Source organism: Coregonus lavaretus, assembly GCF_964263955.1.
Source record: "Coregonus lavaretus genome assembly, chromosome: 24".
NCBI classification, from domain to species: Eukaryota; Metazoa; Chordata; class Actinopteri; order Salmoniformes; family Salmonidae; genus Coregonus; species Coregonus lavaretus.
This window is the reverse complement of record NC_140011.1, coordinates 30370240-30380182: the sequence shown is the minus strand read 5'-3', so window position 1 is coordinate 30380182 and position 9943 is coordinate 30370240. Positions and strand designations below refer to the sequence as shown.

The window sequence follows — 9943 nt, the reverse complement described above, 5'->3', positions numbered from 1 at the left end:
ACTGTATCTACTGCGCCAGCCATGGGTTCCCCTTCACCAGACAGAGGCTGATGAAATACGCCGACAAAATACGCAGGTATTTGGTGTTCTATGTGTTTATGTATGTAGAATGCTGGACTGACTGTTATCAATGTGTGTGATGTAAATGTGGATGTGTATGGTGATGCCAAAACAAACATTTTCATCCTGGATGGACAATTATATATTCTATTCTATTGTAGGTTTCGGCACCCAGGGGAAACAATCCCACCACTGGGGAAGAGGTGGTGGGAAATGTTCAGGAGGAGGCACAAGAACCTAAGCATGAGGAGGCCGGACACCCTGGACAGGGGGAGAGCTGAGTGTGCCACACGTCCGACGATGGACACCTTCTTCACTTCTTATGAGAAGCACTTGGAGGAGAGTGGGTTGAGGGAGAAACCCAGACAAATCTATAACTGCGATGAGTCTGGGTTTCGTAGCGACCAGAGCAGGCACAAAGTGCTGGCTCCCCGGGGCGCAAAACACGTGTACCAGCAGGCTCCGGGGACCAAGGAGCACATCACAGTGCTGGCCTGCTTCAACGCAACTGGGGAGGACATCCCCCCGTTTATCATCTACCCCAAGTGTTTCCCCGGTGGCCACTACACACTGGGAGGCCCCCCCCAAGCCTTGTATGGACGGTCAAGCAGTGGCTACATTGACGGGGACCTGTTCAGGAAGTGGTTTCAGCACTTCATTAAGTATGCAGTGAAAGAGCGCCCTCTCCTTCTCCTCTTTGATGGGCACAAGAGCCACATGGACCCGGAAGTGCTCGCGGTGGCACTAAGGGAAGGGGTTATACTTCTTTGTCTTCCACCACACTGCACCCATGTCCTGCAGCCGCTGGACGTGGCATACTTTTGCCCTTTAAAGGCTGAGTTCTCCAAGGTAGCTGGAGACCTTAGCCATTTTGACCACTCCTACATGGTAAACAAATCAGAATTTGCCAGAGTATTCCGCTACCCGTACCAGCGATGCAAGGACATGCGCTATGTGGTGGAAGGGTTTAAGAAGTGTGGCCTCTTCCCTTTTGACCCTTCAGCCATTGAAGGGTCCCGTTTAATGCCGTCTCGGACCCTACCGGGTCCCAACACCGCCTCTACTGGAACCAGCAGCAATGTGCCATCCATCAGCACCTCCTCCCCAGCGACCACAGGAGGACCCTCAGCCCCTGCCCCAGTCCCAGCCGCTGCTCCAGTCCTATCCCTAGCTCTAGAAGAGCACCCCCTAATAGAGGGGGGGCTGATAGCGAAGGACCTGGGGCACATCCTTACTGTCCTGAAGTATCGGCTGGACCGATACAGAAGACTCCCTGTGGTCGCCACATGCCTCACCGGGGAGGAATACACGCGCCAGTGGCAGGAGAGGGGTGAGAAGGAGAGGGCCGGGGCAGAGGAGAAAGAGCGTCGGGCAGCCCTCAGAACACAGAGGGCACAGGAGAGGGCTGCCATGGATGAGACCATTGACGCCATCGCCTCTGCTGGACCCCCTGCTGGAACCACTCCTGACAGCTGCATCACCACTGCCAGTGCCTCCCAGTGTGCAACACCTGTAGGAGCCGCCAGAGTCCCCAGCTGCAGAAGAAGGCCACATGCCTACTCTCCCGGCCACACCATCGTCGGCCCCTCAACCCCACCATTACAAACACCAGCTCCTCCAAGCCATCGTCGGCGGTTTTGTCCACCACCACCCCAATGCACACCACCCCCCATGTCTGTCACCACCAACACGGCCTCCTCTGGACCAACTTCCTCCTCCGTCTCCCCTGGTCACACCACCATAGCAGCCTCGTCTGGTGTCCCTGCCCCCTGCAATTTGAATACCACCACCTCCACAGGTAAACACATGTTAAATTACGAAAAAATGACTGTTTGTTATCTGTTTTATAAAACAGCAATGTAAAAAATATATATATATATCTTTATATATCTACAGTAAATAGCACCAGCCCTCAAGTCATCTCCGCCTCCTCCAAAACCTCTGCAGCTTCCTCCAGAGGTATTGATTTAAAAAAGTTGAAAAGGGTTTTCATGCAACATGCTCTGTCTAACACTACTTTTTCTCAAACTGCAGCACAGAAAAGGAAGAGAAAAGCTACACCGGTCACATCTGTCACACCACCCATGGCACCACTCTCAGGTACTTCATAATCTGTTTTTCTCGCTCTCTCAGTTGTATCAATTACTATTGTTGTTGAAGAACTTCTACATTTTGCAAAACCATATTAATCAATTTGTATTATTATTTAATTTTTTATAAAAGAAGACACCACCTGCTGTGCTCGCTGCGGGGAGCGTGATCCGCCTGCAAGCTCCCCTCAGGAGTGTAGATCCGAGGTGCCATGGGTGTGCTGTGACTTTTGCCAGCACTGGTTCCACTGCAGGTGTGTGCAGTGGGATCAAGAGGTAGCGGTGGAGCTGGATTTTTATTGTGATTTTTGTGACAATATAGGGATGGAGGTCGAGATTTAATTGTTTGTTTTGTTTGTGTTCATATGAAATTATTTATTTGTTCAAAAAAATAAATGTCTAAAATATAATATATATATTTATTGAACCCATCTTGTGTATTTCTTCCTTTACATTCCAAGTGCACCTCTGCAACACAAACTCCAACAGTGTTTTCATTGTTTTATGTTAATGCACATAACTGAAATTAAAGTGTATTTGATGTAAATTATTAATACTCATATTTCATTTGGTTACAACACTGAATATGTTGGTGAATAACCATTTTTTAAGAGTCCACAAGAGGGCGCACCGGGCTACGCAATGAAAAGTTGACAGGCAAGTCATTATTTTTTACCTGAAGACTAGCCAACTAGTCAGCTATCTAGTAAACACTTCGGGTACGTGGTTGGTGTCTCTTTTTTCAACAAAATTAAACGGATATATCTTGTACTTGAACAAAATAGTAAGGTGCCCAATAACTGGGGGCCGTATACAGATAATACGGGACGTATTTTTTTTGCTAAACCGCTTATCAAAAGCAGATAACAGTAATATTTTCAAATGAAATGTCAAACTTGCTAATTGCTAAACCGTTAGCTAAAATTTTTACGACACCAATAATCACAAAACATTGAAGGCTTGATCACAAGATAACACTGTTGAAGGTAATATATTTCTTAAACGCTGTTGAATATGACGATAATACGGGCAAAGCAAAGTTTACAAGAACGAACATAAGTCAAAAGCTTCATAGCTATGCTTTTAACTGTCAATTTTGTTACTTACGTTTTATTTACAACGGAGTAACTAGCAAACTAGCTAACACGTTTCCCTAGTATAAACTGTAACGTCATCAAATGGATACATGTATAGATACATATATTAATCTATACATTCATCCGATAAAGTCTAGCTAAATCATTACGAAAGGAATACTAATTCTAAGGTTATACCGTACTGTACCTAAAGCATTGTTTTTTAAGACAAATTACAACAAACATCGGTGTAATCAAGCCTTATATTTTGGGCTATGATCGGGGAAGACGTGAAGTAGCCTAAATGCCTGAGTTTGTTACAGTGCCTTCAGAAAGTATTCATACCCCATGATTTATTCTACATTTTGTTGTTACAGCCTGAATTCAAAATGGATTACATAATTTTTTCTCACCCATCTACACACAATACCCCATGACAGTGAAAACATGTTTTTAGACATTTTTGCAAATAAGTATTCACACCCCTTTTGCTATGACACTCCAAATTGAGCTCAGGTGCATCCAATTTCCATTGATCACCATTGAGACGTCATCACAACTTGATTGGAGTCCACCTGTGGCCAATTCAATTGTCTGGACATGATTTAGAAAGAAACACCAGTCTATATAAGGTCCTTCAGTTGACAGTGCATGTCGGAGGAGAAACTACACTGAACAAAAATATAAATGCAACATGTAAAGTGTTCCCAGAAATGTTCCATATGCACAAAACTCTTATTTTCCTCTAATTTTGTGCACAAATTTGTTTACATCCCTGTTAGTGAAAATTACTCATTTGCCAAGATAATCCATCCACCTGACAAGTGTGGCATATCGAGAAGCTGATTAAACAGCATGATCATTACACAGGTGCACCTTGTGCTGGGGACAATAAAAGGGCACTCTAAAATGTGCAGTTTTGTGTCACAACACAATGCCACATGTCGCAAGTTTTGAGGGAGTGTGTAAATGGCATGCTGACTGCAGGAATGTCCACCAGAGCTGTTGCCAGAGAATTGAATGTTAATTTCTCTACCATAAATGTCATTTTAGAGAATTTGGCAGTACGTCCAACCGGCCTCACAACTGCAGACCATGTGTATGGCGTCATGTGGGCGAGCGATTTGCTGATGTCAACATTGTGAACCGAGTGCCCCATGGTGGCAGTGGGATTATGGTATGGGCAGGCATAAACTACAGACAATGAACACAATTGCATTTTATCAATGGCAATTTGAATGCACAGCGATACCGTAATGAGATCCTGAGGCCCATTGTTGTGCCATTCATCTGCCGCCATTACCATGTTTCAGCATGATAATGCATGGCCCCATGTCGCAAGGATCTGTACACAATTCCTGGAAGCAAATGTCCCTGTTCTTCCATGGCCTGCATACTCACCAGGCATGTCACCCATTGAGTATGTTTGGGATGCTCTGGATTGACGTGTACGACAGCGTGTTCCAGTTCCCGCCAATATCCAGCAACTTCGCACAGCCATTGAAGAGTGGGACAACATTCCACAGGCCAAAATAACAGCCTGATCAACTCTATGCGAAGGAGATGTGGCACTGTATGAGGCAAACGGTGGTCACACCAGATACTGACTGGTTTTCTGATCCACGCCCCTAAATTTGTGCAAAAAAAGAGAGAAATTCAATTTTTGTGCATATGGAACTTTTCTGTGATCTTTAATTTCAGTTCAAGAAACATGGGACCAACACTATACATATTGCGTTTATATTTTTGTTCAGTGTAGAATTGTGATGAGGCTTATATTTGGGGAAGGATATAAAACAATTTGTGTGAAAGTTTCCAAGAGCACATCATTGAAATATTCATCTACCCAGACTCTGCCTAGAGCTGGCCGTCCAACCAAACTGAGCAACTGGGCAAGAAGGTCCTTGGTCAGGAAGGTGACCAAGAACCCAATGACCAATGACAGAACTGCAGAGTTCCTTGGCTGAGATGGAAGAACCTGTCAGAAGGACAACAGTCTTCACCAATATGGGCTTCATGGGAGATTGGCCAGACGGAAGCCACTCCTGAGAAAATGGCACATGACAGCACGCCTAGAGTTTGCAAAAAGGCATGCGAAAGACTGAGAAGGCAAAAGATTCTGTGGTCTGATGAGACAGAAATTGAACTCTTTGGCCTGAATGCAAAGCGCTATGTCTGGCCAAAACCAGGCACAGCTCATCACCCGTCGAACACCATCCCTACCGTGAAGCATGGTGGTGTCAGCATCATGCTATGGGGATGCTTTTCAGCGGCAGGGACTGGGAGACTGGTAAGGGAACAATGAATGGAGCCAAATACTGGCAAATCCTTGATTAGAACATGCTTCGGAGTGCAAATAACCTTAGACTAGGGCAAAGATTTACGTTCCAACAGGACAATGGCCCCAAGCATACAGCCAAAGCAATGCTGGAATGGTTTCAGAACAAGAACGTGTAAGTCCTTGAATGGCCCAGCCAAAGCCCATTTGACCAGTTTGAGAAATGTGTTGGCCGCCAAAAATACCTACTGAAGAATTTAAAGGTTTTGCATGCATGCTTCACATTGCATTTTTAGACGGATCCTTTTTAGCTTGTCTGGATTGCAATATCTTAAAGTACGCTATTTGTCCTTTATGTCAGTGTGAAATCCGAGTTGTAATTATAAACCTAGACTGATAATGATTGACTGTTCTTTTTGTCACAGGAACTAGAGGAGTGCTTCCTGAAGGATGTGAAGGATGGAAAGCACCTTAGGGACAACATGCCCACACACATGTCAAGGAAGGCACAGCCAGCAGTCTAGTAAGGATACTGTGTGTGTTGGAGGATGTTATAAGAGGAGAAGCTACAGAGTACCAACCAAATGAATTGTAAATGTGTTTGTCCTCTATTTTGCCTCCTTTGATATCCCAGTGGAAGCGGGCCTGTGAGTCAGAGTGGACCTGTGGATGTGCAACCAGCCCAGCAGGAGCACCCCAGGAAAACCTCCAAGAACCAGATCAGAGAGATGGAATTCATCACCTGCCCAGAGTTTAAGACCATCCCTCAATGAGTCCCCCTCAAGACTATCTGTATACTGTAGTGCAGCTTTTATTTATTTAAGATGTTACTGCAGATCTGGCAGTTTTACCAGTAAAAAAATAAATAAAAAATGTTTATAATATATCTCTTTCCTCTGTATCTCTCTTTCGCTCTCTAGGTACATGAAAGGCTGTGTGACATATGACCAACTGAACGCTGCTGTGGAAAGCATTAACACAGCCGCAACAGGGAAGTACAAAATCATGCACCAGCCAGTAAAATCCTGAATAATGCCACACGCAAGCTTCATCAGCGATTATTAAGGAGGAAGAGAACAAGGACACTAAAGGTACCTCACTCAAACTACTGTTCTAAAGAAGTCTCTGTGCTTTGTTTCCCTATGACACACAACACGGTTGATCATTGCATTGCTGCAGTTGTAGGAGTTGCGTAATTTCTTCCAAGAAAGGGACATTATCTTCTGACACAGATACTATTGTTCTGACAACATTTGATCAAGGATGGCCGCCTGCATACTGATGGGAACTAACTAACTTCCTGTCTCAATACTCCTGTGTTCCCCTACAGGTCTGTTTTTCATTGTAGAGGCGGACATTAAAGAGTTCACTCGGGTGACAAGCGCTTCCAGGGCATCCTCAACATGCCAGCGTCTGCGAGAGCAGCGAGGAGGAGGTATCACACGCTACGTCCTGCTGTGAAAGGAGCAGAGATGGAGAAAGGGAGCTTGTCATTTGTATTTGTATTTATTAGGGATCCCCAAAATGTTTAATACCACCATACAACAATATCACAATGTGTGCGTATGCTTGTGTCTATACCTTTGTGTGTGTCTCTTCACAGTCCCCGCTGTTCCATAAAGTGTATTTTTACCTGTTTTTTAAAATCTGATTCTACTGCTTGCATCAGTTACCTGATGTGGAATAGAGTTCCATGTAGTCATGACTCTATGTAATACTGTGAGCCTCCCATAGTCTGTTCTGGACTTGGGGACTGTGAAGAGACCTCTGGTGGCATGTCTTGTGGGGTATGCATGGGTGTCCAAGCTGTGTGCCAGTATTCCAAACAGACAGCTCGGTACATTCAGGTTGTCAACACCTCTTACAAAAACAAGCAGTGATGAAGTCAATCTCTCTTCCACTCTAAGCCAGGAGAGACTGACATGCATGTCATTAATGTTAGCTCTCCGTGTACTTTTAATGGCCAGCCGTGCTGCCCTGTTCTGAGCCAACTGCAAGTCCCTCTTTGTGGCACCTGACCACACTACTGGACAGTAGTCCAGGTGCGACAAAACTAGGGCCTGTAGGACCTGCCTTGTTGATAGTGTTGTTAAGAAGGCAGGGCAGCGCTTAATTATGGACATACTTCTCCCCATCTTAGCTACTGTTGTATCAATATGCTTTGACCATGACAGTCTACAATCCAGGGTTACACCAAGCAGTTTAGTCACCTCAACTTACTCAATTTCCACATTATTCATTACGAGATGTAGTTGAGGTTTATGGTTTAGTGAATGATTTGACCCAAATACAATGCTTTTAGTTTTGGAAATATTTAGGACTAACTTATTCCTTGCCACCCATTACGAAACTAACTGCAACTCTTTGTTAAGTGTTGTCAGTTGCTGTAGTAGCTGACGTGTATAGTGTTGAGTCATTTGCATACATAGACACACTAGCTTTACTCAAAGCCAGTGGCATGTCGTTAGTAAAGACGGAAAAAAGTAAGGGGCCTAGACAGCTTCCCTGGGGAATTCCTGATTCTACCTGTATTACGTTTGAGAGGCTTCCATTAAAGAACGCCCTCTGCATTCTGTTAGACAAGTAACTCTTTATCCACATTATAGCAAGGGGTGTAAAGCCATAACACATACGTTTTTCCAGCAGCAGACTATGATCAATAATGTCATTATTGGCACCCTTGATAAAGATGAGCAAAAAATACTGTATTAAATAAATACAAATACTGAGCTATAATTGCTCAAAGAAATACATTTTGTTTAAACTGGAAGTGCAGTTAACGTGATTTTCCTGCTTTTTTTTATATTTCCACACTATGAAGTCGAAATAACACCTGGTTGCCTCAGCCAGGTGGCTGCCACTTGGCCGCACAATATTCTGTATGGAGGAATGGTCTAAGACCCCCCCCCCCCCCCCCCCCCCCCAAAGAAAACAGCTGTGTCATTATCATCGCAAGGGGAGGGTGCTAGAGTATTGAAAGCGGGTGCCAATAATTTTGACACTTCTAAAGCAAAACTTGTAGAACAAAATCTCTTTCTCTGAGCAATTGTATAAAATGTAATTTCCCCTTTTTTTTGGGGGGGGGGGGGGGGGGGGGGGGTTAGCACACATTATAGCTCAGTATTTGTATTTATTTTAGTCTTTTTTTGCTCATCTTTATCAAGGGTGGCAATAATTATGGACCTGACTGTAATTGGCTACAACAGGACAGTATTGACTGAGAGAGGGGGTGAAAATAAAAAACCTAATTCTATTGAGAATAGTGGTTGAGGCTGTTAACGTTTATGTGCCTGGTTTAGATTATTTATTTATTTTTGTGTGGGGGGCGAGGGGCTTACAGTGGGGAGAACAAGTATTTGATACACTATCGATTTTGCAGGTTTTCCTACTTACAAAGCATGTAGAGGTCTGTAATTTACTGTATTAACTGCACCTGTTTGAACTCGTTACCTGTATAAAAGACACCTGTCCACACACTCAATCAAACAGACTCCAACCTCTCCACAATGGCCAAGACCAGAGAGCTGTGTAAGGACATCAGAGATAAAATTGTAGACCTGCACAAGGCTGGGATGGGCTACAGGACAATAGGCAAGCAGCTTGGTGAGAAGGCAACAACTGTTGGCGCAATTATTAGAAAATGGAAGAAGTTCAAGATGACGGTCAATCACCCTTGGTCTGGGGCTCCATGCAAGATCTCACCTCGTGGGGCATCAATGATCATGAGGAAGGTGAGGGATCAGCCCAGAACTACATGGCAGGACCTGGTCAATGACCTGAAGAGAGCTGGGACCACAGTCTCAAAGAAAACCATTAGTAACACACTACGCCGTCATGGATTAAAATCCTGCAGCGCACGCAAGGTCCCCCTGCTCAAGCCAGCGCATATCCAGGCCCGTCTGAACATTTACATTTACATTTACGTCATTTAGCAGACGCTCTTATCCAGAGCGACTTACAGTTAGTTCATACATTATTCTTTTTTTATACTGGCCCCCCGTGGGAATCGAACCCACAACCCTGGCGTTGCAAACACCATGCTCTACCAACTGAGCTACCTCCCTGCCGGCCATTCCCTCCCCTACCCTGGACGACGCTGGGCCAATTGTGCGCCGCCCCATTGGTCTCCCGGTTGCGGCCGGCTACAGCAGAGCCTGGATACGAACCAGGATCTCTAGTGGCACAGCTAGCACTGCGATGCAGTGCCTTAGACCACTGCGCCACTCGGGAGGCTCGGGAGGCTGAAGTTTGCCAATGACCATCTGGATGATCCAGAGGAAGAATGGGAGAAGGTCATGTGGTCTGATGAGACAAAAATAGAGCTTTTTGGTCTAAACTCCACTCGCCATGTTTGGAGGAAGAAGAAGGATGAGTACAACCCCAAGAACACCATCCCAACCGTGAAGCATGGAGGTGGAAACATCATTCTTTGGGGATGC

At 44.9% G+C, this 9943-nt stretch overlaps 1 protein-coding gene and 1 pseudogene across 3 annotated transcripts; both read left to right on the top strand.

Moving 5' to 3' along the window:
- The first annotated feature begins 983 nt into the window (after nt 1-983).
- LOC311100136 (uncharacterized protein) lies at nt 984-2577 on the top strand. 2 transcript variants are annotated; one of them, XM_084140910.1, is made up of 4 exons: nt 984-1858; nt 1957-2019; nt 2095-2160; nt 2284-2577. In XM_084140910.1, exons 1-4 carry the CDS (start codon nt 1006-1008, stop codon nt 2490-2492), a joined length of 1191 nt encoding a protein of 396 aa, XP_083997036.1. In that variant the 5' UTR covers nt 984-1005; the 3' UTR covers nt 2493-2577. The 2 variants fall into 2 exon arrangements, with proteins under 2 accessions (XP_083997036.1, XP_083997037.1); XM_084140911.1 differs by lacking the exon at nt 1957-2019.
- Nucleotides 2578-3937: 1360 nt separating this feature from the next.
- LOC311100143 (SKA complex subunit 1-like) lies at nt 3938-8590 on the top strand (annotated as a pseudogene). The gene is made up of 5 exons (XR_014615720.1): nt 3938-5679; nt 5930-6027; nt 6139-6273; nt 6425-6595; nt 6835-8590. The product of XR_014615720.1 is annotated as an SKA complex subunit 1-like (transcript).
- Nucleotides 8591-9943: the final 1353 nt, after the last annotated feature.